This window comes from Ictidomys tridecemlineatus, chromosome 5 (assembly GCF_052094955.1).
Source record: "Ictidomys tridecemlineatus isolate mIctTri1 chromosome 5, mIctTri1.hap1, whole genome shotgun sequence".
In the NCBI taxonomy this organism is placed as follows: domain Eukaryota; kingdom Metazoa; phylum Chordata; class Mammalia; order Rodentia; family Sciuridae; genus Ictidomys; species Ictidomys tridecemlineatus.
In genome coordinates this window covers 38,129,952-38,146,032 of record NC_135481.1, presented here as the reverse complement: position 1 = coordinate 38,146,032, position 16,081 = coordinate 38,129,952, and the positions used below count along the sequence as shown (strand labels likewise).

Genomic DNA, 16,081 nt, shown 5'->3' with positions numbered 1-16,081 from the left:
GAAGCCATATATATGAAGCCAACAAATTGTTTGAGCCATTAAGGCAGAGAAGCTGCTTTTCTGGGAACTCCTGGGTGAAATCCCTGGTTTGAGAAAGCCCAGATCATGCATGCTGTCCAGAGGGTGTAACCTGCCAAGCACAAACAACCTGTTTATCCCCACTCTTATCCTGTCACCCATGAAGGAACTCTCTTCATCCCTTTTGGTCTGTACCACTATAAATAAAGCAAGCATGATTTTTTTCTTTGTTAGAGTCAGACTTATCTAGTCTGCTCAATCCATTACACCTCTGCTTTGGGGCGGGGGAAATATATATATATATATATATTCTTGCCTTTTGTCTTTATTTTTTTAAAAAAATTTTTTAGTTGTAGATGGACACAATATCTTTATTTTGCTAATTTGTTTATATGGTGATGGGGACTGAACCTAGTGCCTCACCCATGCTGGGCAAGCACTCTACCGCTGAGCCACAACCCCAGCCCCTGTCTTTATTTTTTAATATATTAGTTTTCTAGCTTTTATTTTGCAGCCAGCCCACACTTCCAACAGTTACCCACTCACTCTCCAAGCAAGATGTGGGCAGAACCAGATGACTGTGTCATCGGACCAACTCATATCACCAGTCATGACATATTTCATTTTGAAAGTCACCTTTCAGTTCAGCCAAAGATTCCTACCCCAAAAAGTCCTGTCACATCAAGAACTGGAGGAGAAAGATTAGATTTTCTTCAGTGTGAAATAAAGCTAATTTTAATTTGGCAGTCATCTGTCGATGGGAAATACAGTCCCTCAGTTCCAAGGTCCCCTAGGCAGAGGATTCTTTGAGAGGGGGACTTGACAAGCCCTCTTGTCCCATCTCATCTCTCTCATCCTCTTTTTGTCCTCAGGCTGATCACAAGAATAAAGCATCGGGGCATCCAGGGTCAGGAGAGGGCAGGAGTATACCATCACAAGGAACACTGTTCTCCTGGGTTGGGGCTTTGTCCTCTCTGGACTATGGCCCCTGCTCTCTACCTTCCTCTTTTCCTTTGTCCTCTTCTCCTTCCTAAACTCCAGCCCTGTATGTCCTCAGCATGGACATACCTCCAGGGTCCTGGGTCATTTCCCTAATTGAAAATGACTAGACACAATCCTACATGTCAGACCTGAGCCTCCTGCCTGACTTGGTTCCAAGGTTGGCTCCTAGGGGGACAGCCTTAACTTTAGGCCAGGGTTTGGGGGTGTTTGTTCTAATAGTCTGGGTCAAGGAGGAGACCCCTTGGTCCTGACCCCTTTCTCAGGATCTCGTATATGGTCCCTGAAGTCCTGGAAGAATCCAGAAATTCTTCCTAGAAGCCACCCTCAGGAATGTGGGGGATTGAGGCAGAGACTCTTTCAAGCAATGAGGACATCAGTGACACTGGAGAAGGGGTGGGGCCCAGGCACCTGCACCAAGGGACCTGAAGCTCACCGAGGAGTCCCAGGTGAGGGCCAGGAGTGAGATTGGAAGGGGGAAGGAGGCAAAAAGGCAGATCCAGCTCTGAAAAACACTTGAAGGTCAGGACCTTGGTTGATTCTGTGGGTTGGGATGGGGGACAGGGGCCTACTCACCTCTCTGCCAACAGGAACTCCACCTCCAGCTCTTCCATGCCCTGGTGGGGGAGGGAGGAAGGCAGCTGTGAACTGTGTCTGCACATCTCTGCTGGCCAGGACCCTCTGCTGGCCCCTGCAGACCTGCTCTGTTCTCCCCACACACTGCCCTGCCACCATGGAGGGAGGGCAGCTGTTCCTAGCTCTTGTTAACCCTTCTAACTTTCTCTGATACCAAGTCTTTGAATGACAACCCATGAGAGGCTCAGGGTATGGAGTGGACCCCCATGCCCCAGAATATCTCCTTTTCATCTCTACCCCCAGCTCCCACTGCTCTCCAGCCTTCACAGGGAGGCTTGGGGCTGGGGTGAGGGAACCCTGAAATAGCACCTCTGGAAAGCCCAACTCTGACAGGGAGGCCCTTCCCTCACCTATTCCTTCATGCTTCTTGTGTAACCTGAGGCAAGCCATGACCTCATTGGACCTCAGTTTCCCCCACTGGAATGCACACAGGCTGAGGACATGGATGCATGCTCCCTGATGCGTACCCAGGGACTGGCACAGAGCTTGGCCCTCAGTAGGCACTGAGGCATTTGCTGAGTAACTGAATCTAGAACAACCTGGTCCTCTCCAGCTCTGACCTCCTCTGATTTGCAGATTTGTCCTCCTTTACTCTCCCTCACCTGTACTCTTTTCCCTTTGGCATCCCAGAAAGAGGTTTCTAATGCAAGAAAAAGGTAGAGGGACACAAACACTTATATCTTCATTTTGTAACATAAACACTGACTGCTGGATGACTTGATTATGTTTTTTTGTTGAAGTCTTACAACAACCCTGCACAATAATTTTATACATGAGGAAATAGAAACACAGAGGAGTTAACTGATTTTCACACAACCCCATGACTAGTAAGTGATAGTTCTGAGATTTGAACCAAAGTGCCCTCTTCTCCTGACTTGGCTGTGGAGCCAATGCAATGGCATCATGGGAATAAATGGCTTCCCCAGGCAGGAGCTGAGGGCCTGGGCCCATGTACCCACCTCCGGGTTGAGTGGGAACTTCACATGGGTTTTCTTGCGGAAGCAGAGCTTGGCAAGGTCATAGAGAACTGTCAAGAGATGATCATCTGGTGTCACTGTATCTTCATCACAGACGCTCAGCTCTAGCACATTCTAGAAAAGAGAGGGTGCAAGTCTGGTCACTCTGGTTGCATTGACTCACTCCCAGGACAAGAAGCCTGACCTCATTCCTAGCATGGAAGTAGGTCTGAGGGAAGGAGGACACACACAGGTCCCTTTTCAGGTGTGAGAGACATTGGAAGAAAATGAATTAAGGAAGGAAAATATCTATTAACTGCTTTCCAACTCTGAAGCCTTGCTACTTTTCTGCTCTGACTCCTTGATAATTTTGCCCTTGTACAAGCTTAGCAGAAAGCTGGGAAGGGTGGAGGGCTTTCAGCTCTCTTGGGGAAGATGGAAGGAACAGAGCAAGCAAGATCTCTGCCAAGATAGAGAATGCTCCCAAGCATTGAGCCCTGGGAGCAAAGATAGCCCCTTCTGTGCTAGAAAAGTCATACTAGGGAAGTAACATTTTAACACTTAGGGGAGTGGCGGAACAAGGATTATAGGGGTTCTGATGATTGGCAGAGTTGGAATGAGGTTCATGAACTCCATTCTTTGGCACATCAGCCCATGGATGGTCCCAAAGCAGCAGGTTAAGAGTCAAGCAGCTACCCTGTCAAGCAACTGAACTTAATGGTCTCAGAATGACCTAACTAGTCTCTGAGTGACTAGGACCTTGTTGAAGCATCCTGTGAGATATGGACTGAGGTTATGTTCCTATCTGGTAGACATAAGTTGATTCTGGGGATTCTCAACTAGATGAGATATGCTGACCTTGCAATTATTAGAAAAATAAGCATGTTCAGAACCAACCTCAGCCCCATACTCCTTAAATCAAAGGAAGCCCAACTTCTGATTTTAAGATGCAAACTAATCCCATGTGGAAATCCTCTTCCCTCACCATAATAATATATACGATAGAAAAATATTTAACTATAAAGAACTTCCTGAAGGGCTGGGGTTGTAGCTCAGTGATAGAGTACTTGCCTCGCATGTGTGAGGCACTGAGTTCGATCCTCAGCACCACATAGAAATAAATAAAGATATTGTGTCCACCTACAACTAAAAAAAAAAAAATTAAAAAAAAGATCTTCCTGAAAACCAAAAGAACTCCTTGTGAACTAGAAATGGAGAAGCATCTTTGAAAAATGCAAGTAATAATCTGGAGCTACCTCAAGTCTGGGGCTGATGCCTCTATGATGAGGTCAAATTTGTCTTTAGAACTCTCTGTTAGGGCTGTCACAACTTGGAGAGCTCAAGGGAGGATTCTACAGGAGATGTGATCTTGACTTATAGTTACCACATATCTGAAGACCACCACTATGAAACAAAAACTCAACAAATAAAGGAATACCTACCAAAGGAAATAGAAATAGTAAAGCAATCAGAAAAGGATTTAAGAGAGAGAAAAATGCTTTGACTGGATTAACCTTGACCTATTTAATAGAACGGCTCTTTCCTTCTGTGAATTCTCCTGCTTCAAGCACATTCTGGAAGGTCCTGGAAAGGCAATCTGTTTTGGATCGACAGACACTTAGCATCAGCAATATTTAGATAGAAGGACAAGAGAGACCAGAAAAAGGTAGAAGGATAAATATCTAAGAGAGAGGGAAATGTGAGGTAGGCAGAAGGAAGTAGTTAGTGGGTGAATAGAGAAGGACAAGAATAGGTAGAAATAAAAATGCTTAAGAAGGACATGTAAGAAAAGAGGAGGACAGATAGGACAAAAATGCAGGCAGGGCAGAAGGTACAGTTAGTCCTCCATATCTCACCTTCACTTGGGTCTGGATCTGGAAGTTGAAGGTTTCATTCCACTCTGGGTTTGGGCAGTTGGATATGGTCCTCGTCCTCAGCTTTTCCTGAGAGGCGGTAGGCAGCCAGAGGCTTACAAAGCAGTCTGTCTGGCTCACTGTCCAACAAAAACAAGGGTAGGAGAGAAGGGAGAGAAACCATCCCCAGTTCAGAGAGGTGAGAGTGTGGAGTCGAGTCTCTTTTGGAGCAAGGTCTCCTCTCAGCTTCAGGTTCTCTCCTGACTCAGGGTCTAACTCTCTAGAGATAGTTGTCCTAGAACCCAAAGAAGGTCATAGACTGCAGGATATAGGTCTTACAGAGGAGGCCAGGTCCCATTGACCATTCACATGGACACAGATGGTCTGAGGCAGAAGCACCTAGTCTCTGAGCAAATGTTTGTTGGTTTGAGACAAGTTATGGCTGCACAATTTTCTCTCTGTCAGGGAAAGATCTGGAAGATCAATCCCTCAAAGTCTGGTTTCCTTTTTGCCTTAGCACAAGGAAAACCAAAGTAGAGTTGAGCTTTTCTCTGACCTGGGGAGAAAAAGTAGGATGAGAAGTTGGCCAATAGGGGCCCTGGTGGGCTTGGTCAGAATGAGCTATTCGGCAGGATTTTGGAGCCAGGACCACCATCACCATATGGCTTAATACCTCAACTGCACCTAGTCAGGCTCTTCATACTTAACCTAGTCTCCCACCATAAGGTTTATGACCCAAGAAGCCTTCTTATTTGTGGACAAGTAATTTTTTTTTCTTCTCAGTCTCTATTTTTTTAAAATTCTCTAGATAGCCCTGGAGAAGAGAAAAAGGCTTTGACTTGCTCCAATAGGCCTTCAAAATGGAAGAAGGCCTTCTATATCTTCTGGTTGGAGTAGTAGAAGGGATAGATCAAAGAATAGCAGCCCAGGGCTGGGGATGTGGCTCAAGCGGTAGCGCGCTGGCCTGGCATGCGTGCGGCCCAGGTTCGATCCTCAGCACCACATACCAACAAAGATGTTGTGTCTGCCGAGAACTAAAAACTAAATATTAAAAATTCTCTCTCTCTCTCTCCCCTCTCTCACTCTCTCTTTAAAAAAAAAAAAAGAAAAAAGAATAGCAGCCCAGCCTGCTTCCCATGCTCCATTTTGTCTGGGAGAAGGCAGGAAGAGTGTTGTGATTGCTTTTATCATTCATCTGACAAGTAAGTCTCAGCGAACACACCAGATACATAGAAAATGGTGAAAGCCAATCAGTTTCCAGTGTCAGGAGCCTCTGGATGGTAAAGTTGGTTAATATGGGAGTCCTATGTGGTAGAACTAATCCAAACTAGTTCATGATATTGTTATTAATTGCTAATGAGAGCAGGATCGGTGCTGTCTCTCGGGGCTGATTTGGTCCCACATTATCACTATATTTGAAAGCTTTATCAGTGTCAGTAGCCACATTTTGTATCACAAGCATTCCTGGCTTCTGATTTACTCCTGATATCTGGTTCATCTTGAGAGCTCACTGGTCAGTGAATAGGAATTCACAGCCGTCCTTCAATTGAATAAAGGCGAGATGACACTCTCCTCTAGATGTCATCATAATCATTTAATTCAGGCAGAAAGAATGACCAAAACCCCAACAGAATCAGAAGAAAATGGTGACCTCATCATTTCAGTCACCCCATGGCCAACTGCTCCTCTCATCATCAACTCAGGTATCCCAGCCAGAAACCAAGTGTGCTCCTCAACTCTCATGCTAATCCATTTAACTCTTCCCCTCATCTGCACTGCCACTGTCTTGGTGCAGGCCACCATTGTTTCTGGGGCCACTTTCCAACTGGGCTCCCTATTTCCAGACATATCCTATGCTAATATTTTCTTCCAAGAGAAGTCAGAAGAAGCTTTTTAAATATGACCAAGCCACTCCCCAGTTAAGTTTTTTTAATGGCTCCTATTTGTCCTCAGGAAGAAGCTCCACTTCCTTGTTCATTTCCCCAGCCTCAGCCTCATGTTTCCACCCTAACACCCCAGACCTGTCTGTGCACACACGCACTTTCATACTCTAGGCTTCAGCCAAACTCAATCACTTTTAAGTATCTAAATGTATGGTTCTGTCTCATCCTCCAGCCTTTGCAAATGACTTTGCTTCTTCCTGGAACACCCTTCTCTTCTACTTTCACCCAGCCTTCTCCTTGCTAGCTGCTTCAGGTTTCAGAAGGAACCTCCTCTGGAAACCTTCCCTGAGCACCCAAGTCTGTTCCTCTCTTGGCAGAGCATCGCGACATGGTGCTGTGACAGCAGATCCACGCATTTGTCTCCATCGCATTGTGAGTACCATGAGGGCTGGGAGGTTGTGTGTCTCCACCCTTTGGAATAAGGCTAGAATAAATGAATGAATGAAACAGCTCAACTTCCTGTTGTATCAGTATCCGAGAAATTCTGTGCTGAGTCACTGCAGATCCAGGTAAGCAGATTAGCATGTCTAATTGCTCTGCCCATAGGGAGACTCACCAGGGCCCCTCTGGCTTTTCCTAGACATTGGCCCTTCCTCTTGGGCCTGGAAATTCTCTTCAGGTCTGCTTCCTGTATGGTGGGAGCCAGCAGGCAGTGACTGATCAGTGCTGTACCTACAAAGGTCTGCTGAGCATTCATGACTTGAGGGCCTTCCTCCCTCTACAGTTGCTTCCTTCTTATGCCTACAGTTGAGTCCATGCCTAAAATTATCCCCTTAAATCCATTAAATAAAACCTCAGTATTTTGGCCTAAGGCTTAAATCTCTAGTTAAGACAAAAATATTCCTTGAAGAGAATAGATTGATCAGATACCCACCCTTTAAACATTAATTTGTTTTTTGGTTCTTTTGCAGAAAGTTTTTTCTCCTGTCAAATATACCAATGGTTAAAAATAAAGAGAGTACAGTGTGAGGATAAAGTAATCCTGGAGAGAGGTGATAGAGGGGAAGATCAGCTGGGCGTGGGTGACAATTGGGCAGGCATCATTAGCTGACTCTAAGGACAGTGGCAATTGTGTTGGCCAAGAGGAATGGTAAAGCAGTGGTGATGCAATCTGAGAATTTCAGGGACTTCAGGGGACTTCCCAGGCAAAGGCAGATTCCAATTCTTGCTTCAGGTGGGGTGATAGAGGGCTTGGTCATATGAATGACTTGATTCCTTTCCTGGCTTTTGGGTGGCAGAGATGACTCAGTTATCTTCACAGACGTTCAGAATATTGTCTTCCCAGGACCTTTGGAGACATCTACCCAATGGCCCTTGGAGTGCTGATTTGGGTTTTAATTTGCTTTCCCAAGAGGAATAAAAACTCCCGATGGCGGGGAAGTTTCTAGGCCTGGCTGTCTCCCAGTCCCAGTTCTTGGTGAGAGGGTCATCTCTGAAGCTGTGTGTATTCCCAGCCATTACCCTTTCTGGAATCTTGGGAAACATGGCAAACATGGTTAGAGGCCTAGATCAGAGAGCTGTTCATTTTCGATGAAAGCGAGAAGGGAACAATTTCAAGCAAGAGTGACTTAGGACTTGAAAGTCACTGGGATAGTCTCCAACCTAACCAGAGCAAAGTAGTGACATGGTTCAGTCATAACAACCATAGAATACAGACCTGACAGGCCTAGGCTGGGTTCTCAGATGCCACATATGCCCTCCAGTTCCTTAGGATAATATAAACAACAAAGGGGATCCCAAAGAAGACCCCCAAAGGAAGCCTGTGTGCCAGAGGAGTGTGTGAAAAAGGGGAAGGGGAGGCTGGCAGAGCCAAATCACAGCCTGCCCCACTGGGATAAGACAGAAAATAGGGCCCTGGGAATGGGAAGGTCTAGCACACAGGTGCAGGCATGCAGAATGAGACTGTGCAGCCAGGGTGACTGGAGGGGCTGGGACAGACTCACCTCAGGAGAAGCCACAGGAAGGCAAGTCACTGCTGTGGGTATGTGGGAAATGGGGCTATCCCTGAGGGAGGGTGACCTCTGCCCAAGAAGGAGTAAAGTAAGTGAACGATCCATTTTCATGGCATGGGCAAGAAAGGAAAAGACGTGACCATTGCCTGGGCCAGGGGACACTTTCTGACTCCTCAGATTACCCACTGCTGGGCTGGGAAAGCCCCAAGAAGCCCTAGGAGAGGTCCCTGGCCTTCTGGCAGGCCACTTGGCAGACTCAGGCCTACACTTGAGCCTAGCTGGAACTGCTCCTGCTGACACTGCACCCTCCAGAGGCTTAGTCTGAATCCTCTTTGCTATCTCTGGGGCTGCAGCTGTCTCCCTCCTCCCTCCTCCACCCACATCCCTGCATTTCAGGTTCTCAACCTCTCCCACCTGTACTCCAGCATCATCTGCATATGATCTCTCAGGGAGTCATGCAATCTCTTCTGCAAAACTCAGGCACCTCATCACTTCTTCTGCCTGGCTTCTGGGCCTCCAGCCTCCCTCTCGTTTCTTCCCCAGCTCTCCAGTCCTAGGATCAAATGCCATTTCTATCTTAAGCTATCATTAATTCTCACTGGCAAAATGGCGTCCCAGGACTACTACTCAGGTTGTTGGGAGGATCAAATGGTGTATGGGCATCCTGGCAGATGCTCAGGAAACAGGACCCTCCCTCAGGGCAGCCTCTCCACCTGCCAGGCTCCTACATCTCTGGATGCTTACATCTGGGCCCTTTCATGACGCTTCCAGTTCTCAGAGCTTTCTCTCCTAGGGTGGGCGGGGCAAGCTTCCTCTCTGGATGAGACAAGGTGAGAGCAACATGGGAAGGGGCTGGTCTCCTGGAAAGCCCCCCAAAAAAATGGGTGCAGGAAGTATCCTGCCCCCTCAGATGCCTTTGTATCTTCCTGAGACAGAGGACTCCCTGGGAGCTCATGGCCTGGGATGCAGTAAGAACCAGGATGCCAGGAAACACTACCATCCCTGGTAAGTTAGATCATATCCAGAACAGTCCCACAAGCAGAGAAGTAGTGGGGGAGAGAAGGATACTCACCCAAATCAGCCCGCCGGACATTTTTCATCCGGATGACCCTCACTGTCAACAGGTGGCATGGAGACAGCCCATCCTACAGATTGAGAGGACAGTGGCCTCATTATTCAAGCATCACCCCATGTCCAGTGCCCCTGGGTGACTTCCCCCACCATGCCTTCCTGTCCCCCAGCCCACTTGCATTACAATAGCCTCCATGCTGTTTTGTCGTTGTTTAATTAGTATCTGTCTTTTCTCAGGTTCTGAAAGCTCCTAGATCTTAGAACCCTGTCTGGGTTTTCATCTTTGTGGCTCTAGCACTTGCAATATGTTGATATATAGAAGGTGCTCAATAAATGTTTGTTAGATGGGTGAATGAATAAACAAATATTCTGGCCCCAAACACACAAGGAGCAGTATAGCAAGGAAGTCCTGATGTGTTTCCATGCTCCTTCATTGAATAACTTCTTATTCCCACCCCACACAGAGAAAAATTTCCCTTGCTTAGGACAAAACTTAGGAGGATGCACGGTGTAACTGGGAGGGATGATAGACTGACAATTCCAGACACCTCCTGGGAATCCCCAGGCTAGGTGCCCACCACCATCCTGATGCTTCGCTCTAGTCCAGAGTATTTGCATCTCCCTTTCCCCTCAGCCCCCCACCACCACTCAGAGCATCTTCCCACAAATCTTTCTGGTCATTGTATCTCTTCCTCCCAGTAAATAACTGTCTCTTTCTTCTTTGCCGTGTCTTACCATTAACACTTGTGTTTTGTTATGGCAAAACTGTCTTGGATGTGGCAAAAGTTCAAGTAATCCTTGATTTGATGACAGATGTCTGCCAGATGCCTCTGTAGGTATCACTAACCCCAGGGGCCTGCTTCAGACCAATGATGGGGGTGTAGACACACCCTGAGCCCTGCTCATTTGGAGTTGATGTGTCTCCTATTTCACTCCTCTTTTCCTGATCATTTTCAGGGAGTTCTGCCATCATCTCAAGCCATAAGCCAGTAATGGTGGCAAAGGGTGAGGCTCCCTAGTCCTGCCCACCTCCATCCCCAGCTGTCTTTGCCCTCTGGGAATGACACAACAGCCTCTGGTCCACTTTTGTCCTCAGGCTCTGTTACTTTCTGCTTCTTAGATGCCCTGAAACCACCTCTGCCAGCTTCACTAGTTTCTCTTTATCCTGTAACTGCAAAGTGTCCTTGAATAATTTTTTCTGCCTACAAAACCACAGTTGTCCTCTCCCTTCAGTCCTCCTCTGCCTGTGACTCCCTGCCCCAGGTTTCAAGGCCGTGTTTATTAAGCTTCTGTAGTGGGGAGCTTCCAGAGCTCAGGGCCACATGCTCTCACTGACACAATTCCTGGCTTCTGTTGCACTTGGGGTGTCCCCTCCAATTGTTTCTCTGAAGAACGAATCATTTTCTCAGTCCTTGACTTCCAGGTATTATTTTTGAGTACCCACTGTGGGTCAGGCCCTGCGTTAGAGGCTGAGAGGCTGAGAGGGAAGGGCAAGGACAGCAAGTGCTTGAGCAGGTCAAGCTGGCCATAGGCTCCTGCTGCCAGGGCTTGTGATCTTCTTGGTTCCAGAATCCTCCCCACAGTCCATCGTGTTTCTGGACTTGGGAAGACTCTTTTGGTCTCCCAAGGCCTGAGGCTGCTAAGGCGAGGTGTTTTCTTCCTCACCGGGCTCTGAACCAGCATACCAAGGAAGTTTCCTGCTTGTTCCCTCAGGTCCCAGATCTTTGCAGTTCATGCATTTCCTGCTTGAACCTCAGACTTGAATTTCCCTAGAGTTTTATCCAGGCTAAGACCAGTGTCTCCTACTCTCCACTTCAGAGCCCACAGCAAACACCCCTGAAACCTGACTCTTCCAGCCTACCAATGTCTGCTTGTAGAGGGCCCTGTACTAGAACCCATGGCTTATCGCCCAGCATATACTCTTCTGTGCAGCTGGAACCACATTGTGCCTGTTTTAGAGGATGCAATTCTCTCTCCTTAAATAGTACTGTGGTTTGTGGGAAAAACAAAGTTCGAAGAAAACAAGTGTTCCCAACCAGGTATGGTAGTGCACACCTATAATCCCAGCTACTCAGGAGGCCACTTGCAGGAGGATTGCAAATTCAAGTCCAACCTAGGCAAATTACTGAGACCCTGACTTAAATAAAAAAATAAAAGGGGCTAGGGATGTAGATCAGTGGTAAAGTGCCCATGGTTCAGTCCCCAGTACTCCTCGATACGCACACATGCAGAGTTCCTATATTCATACCACTCAGAGACAATCAGCAGTATTACTTTGCTGTCTGTCCTTCCATCAGCAGTATTACTTTGCTGTCTGTCCTTCCAAACTTTTCTGGAGCTTAATTCTTAGGTTTCAGTGCTGGAGATTGAACCCAGGGCCTTACACATGCTAAGCAAGTGCTCTGCTCTGCGCTACCTCCCCAGCCCTCTGGTGCTTAATTCTAACCAGCAACAAGAGAATGATGATTCTGGGAAAGCCAAGTTATTTAGATCCTGACGTAGACATGTAATTTCAGGGTCTCTTCCTCTCCTCACCTCTCCCCAACAGCTGCTTCAAAACAAAAAGTCAAATTGACAGTCACACTTAAGTCCAAGGATTCCTCTTGTGAATTAACTCTGAAATATTGACTATTCATGAAGAATAACCTGCTCTATCAGCTTTCTGTTATGAGCATCCTGACTTGAGCCAAAGCTCACTCACACTGCCTCTCTTCTTGTTCTGGAAACACACGAGCTCTCTGAGTACTGTGGGCTCCTCATTTCTCACTCCCTCCTGGGCAGAGTGGGTCCTGGTCTGGCTTGGTGAGGAGGCAGGAGTTGACTTGCAGCAGGAGTGTGATCCTGGCAAGTCTGGTCCCATCGGCTGCTTTTTCAGAGGGCACCTGGAGTCCCGGTGGGAAGCTGCAAAGGTCTCACCCCAGCAGGGTCAGTCCTTGACATGGCAGGTCTCTGAACACAAGGCCCCCCGTCCTTTCAACCATCACAGCCCTTCTCCTGCCACCAGGAGGGGCTGCTGGTGGCCCAACCTGGCTCCTTGTCTGTTCTAGGGGAGAAAGAGAATCCACCACTTCTCTAGGGACCTCACCCAAAGTCTCCTGCCTTCCAGGAAACATTCTTGCCTATTATCTGCCAATGAAGTCAACCATTTCATCCTACTCCAACTCTGCAACAATAATAGTGATGTAAGTGGCCATCTGGTGAGGGTCTACCACATGCCACATGCTGTGCACTTATTCTGTATAGATAATCTTGCCTGATCCTTACAATCACCCTGTAGAGCAGTTCTGACTAGCCTCATTACAGATGGAGAATCTGGGTCTAAGTCCTTTGACACAGAGCTAGAATCAGAGGAACTTCGACTTCGAATACAACTCTAACCCTCAAGGCTGTGTTCAGGACCACTGCTATACTCTCACTTTACTGAAAGTGGTCCTTGGTGATCACAAAGCAGATGCTGCTTGTGTTCATCTCCTCTCCTTGGTCTTCTTCTCTCAGAACCAGTTTTTCTAACAGACTACTATTTACCATGAATCCTCCCCAAAGCCCCCAAATAACCCCCAAACTTGCAAGTCCATCTACTGGCTGTGTTTTAACTAACATTTCTATTGATGTGTTCCATGAACATTCCCTTTTGGTGAACATCTAGAGCACATCACAACTATCAGAGTCCTTAGAGAAGTTACCATTTTTTAGTAGGCACAGAGGACTCCTCAGTGGTCTCCTTGCCCCTCGGATCACACCTTCTAGTTTAGGAATTTTCAGGAGAGACCCAGTTTCAAAATACTCCAAAAAGTGCCCTTACTTTTCGCCAGCTACAGATAGAGCCTACAAAGAGTTTGAGAGACACTGCAGAGGGACCATGGTAGTATGCAAGGACTATGGGACTTGAGTCTGGGTCCAAGTGAATTCCAGGAACTGGGCCTATGTAAAATGACCTTGGATGAAAAGAATGTACATAGTTTGTTCCTGATGAAACAACTCAACAGGATTGGTGTTTGAGGTGACCAAAAATTCATGGCCCCAGAGGTAATTGATCTATAGTAGTAAGACGCAAAAACATACAGCCTGGTGTCTATGAATATGCAGATGGAAACCAGAAACCAGTGGAAACGAGGTTATGGAGTTATTTGTAGTGTAGTAAAACTTTAGGGATTTGGATAAGTCCATCCCAGAAAGAGAATTGGGTATCAAGGTGAAAGTAAAACTTTTTTAATAATAAGCATGGTCAGGCACCAGGCTACTGAGTTGCAGCTTTGGGTTAGAGACGGACAAAATCCTCAGTACACAGGGCATGGGGAAGACTCTGGGATGAGGAGCAGGGAACACCAGGGGCTTGGAGGTCAAGGCAGGGACTATTTAGCAAGCAGCAGAGAGGTTGTCTTCAGCCACTTGAACAAAACGGTACAATGTGCCAGGAAAGACAGACTTCAGTTTCTGGAAGCCACATGGGAGAGAGAACCCCACTTCCCAGACTATAGATACATCCAATCCCAGCCTTCTTCCTGGTCTTGACCTCTAGGGTTGATCTTGCCAGGACTCTACTTCCCCTTGAGACCTAGTCAGGACGGGGGACCTTGCTAGCTCATACAGAAAGGAGATGAATCTCAGGATTGGTTATTACATTCCAACATGGCCCCTTCCTGCCCTAATTTTATAGATATGACTTTTGGTGGGGGTGGAGAACAAAATGTATTACCCTCCCCTGGAGGCCCAACCCTCTAGCTAGCCTCCTAAGATGGTGTTATTATCCCTGTTTCATGGAGGAAAAGCCTGAGGTTAGAGAGATTATATCTCACACAGACTCACACTGTCTACAGGTGGTAGAGCCAGGACCCAGAACCCAAGTGCACGTCTATCTGCCTTTCTGGTACACTTTCCATTTACCTGGAGGTTGGGTCTCACGATGCATGAGCAACACTGGCCAAGAACCTGTGCCAGGTCAAATATTGGGCTAGTGATTGGCAGAGGCTGGAATAAAACCTCAGCCTTAAATTGGAGCTCTCTCTATACCCAAGGGTCCAGCTGTTACCACAAATCAGTCAAAAGAATATTTAGTTACAGATGGTCTTCTAGGTAGAGATGAGGATGAGGGAGGGTCTGACCACCAGGTTTCAGATGTGGTGGGTGTGAGGCCCATCAGGCAAGGCATCTCCTCACAGACCATCCTATACGGTCTGGGTGCCTGGAGAAGGGAAGACAGCTACCCTCCCCAGGACGTCTCAGGGCAGGCTTGGCAGGTGATGCCACCTCCTCCTCCCTGGAGAGCTGGGTGTAGCCATTGTTTCCCTGTAACACTGGGCCAGAGCTCAGCCCAACCTGGGGATAATTTCTAGGATACATGGGCCCTCCCCAATAGGATGGGTACCTTTGGGACCTCAGAACAGATTGTAGACAGTCTGAGCAACATTTTAGACTAGAGGTCACCCTAGAGAAGCCAGATGGCTGTTTTTCCCCCTCTGGGGAAAATGTCTCCTCTGGGGAACTCTGGGCACACCCCTGGAGGGAATGTCCATCCTGGTCAGGGCAGTAGCTCCAGTCACCATGCAGCATGGAGCTCCCCTCCTTGGGCTCCTTGGAGACTGAACAGAGTCTCCATCCCCCACTCGAAAGGAACAAAAACTCTTTCAGAGCATCATTCAATGATTCAGCGTGGGCAGGGCAAGGGGCTTTGGGAGAGTGAAGAAGAAGCTGCTGCTTTGAGGAGTTAGCTAATAATCCTGCCCATGTGGTGTCTGTGGTAAACTTGGAAACTGAAGTCATCTCCTTGTTGCCTAGACAGGAAATCCAGTACAGAGTTGGTCTCAGGTGCTAGCAACCTGATCCATTTGCCCAGAGGTCTTTCTGGGAGACTGTGGATTTGGCTGGACTCAGAAGCCCTGACTGTAAACCAGGCGGGCAACTTTATGACTGATGGCAACAGACTGGTGATGGCACAAACTCTCACCACAATGACACCACACCACACACTCACACTGCAAAGTTTAGGATGTCCACTGGGTTAATATCCACTCGATACCAGGACAGGCCAAATGTGGATTCTACCTGGCAATACTGTCTACCCTGGTGCTGACCTGGCCCCTGAGGATGGCCCCGAGCCACTGCATATAGCCTTGTAGGGCTTGTGGATACTCTTGCCTGGGCCATCCATCCAGAAGCCCAGCTGGGCCAAACCTTTTCCCTCAGGGGCTAGAGAGAGGCTATAAGTCAAGGTCTCTAAAGAGTATAATGGCCTCTACTCCTCCCTGGGGCCTGTCTTCTCAGCCCCCAGCCCCAGCCCCTCATTCCATGGCCATGCCTCCCTGGCCCTCAGCCTCCAGCCCCACCCCCCCAGCACTGCACCCTCACCTTTAAGGCACAGGGGGCCAAGTGCCTGTCATCTTCTGCTTGGCACGGGTCTGGCAGAGAGTGGGAGACCCAGGCAGGTACCTGCCTCTGTGGCATCTCGATGGCTCTCCAGCTGGGTGGCAAGATCAGGAACTTATATTCTGACTCAGAGCTCCACCCCACCAGATGCCTCTTGGCAGTGGCTGGGATTGGCTGAGGAGTGGTTAACGGGGGTGGGGGGGGGTGGGGGGGGTGGTGTTAGACAGATAGGGTGCCTGCCTGGTCCTGGGTCCCTCAGTGCTAAAGAAACCACAGTTCTTAGAAATTCA

The 16,081-nt window shown here is 47.9% G+C and overlaps 1 protein-coding gene across 1 annotated transcript in view; it reads right to left on the bottom strand.

The window, feature by feature from the left end:
• Pla2g4e (phospholipase A2 group IVE) overlaps window positions 1-15,869 on the bottom strand; it is a 35,854-nt gene extending 19,985 nt beyond the window's left edge. Inside the window, exons 1-5 of the mRNA XM_078049747.1 lie at window positions 15,774-15,869; window positions 9,430-9,502; window positions 4,466-4,602; window positions 2,613-2,744; window positions 1,594-1,634 (exon numbers count right to left, since the gene is read on the bottom strand). Coding sequence (XP_077905873.1) covers window positions 1,594-1,634; window positions 2,613-2,744; window positions 4,466-4,602; window positions 9,430-9,502; window positions 15,774-15,869 — 479 coding nt within the window. The remainder of the gene's footprint in view (window positions 1-1,593; window positions 1,635-2,612; window positions 2,745-4,465; window positions 4,603-9,429; window positions 9,503-15,773) is intronic.
• Window positions 15,870-16,081: the final 212 nt, after the last annotated feature.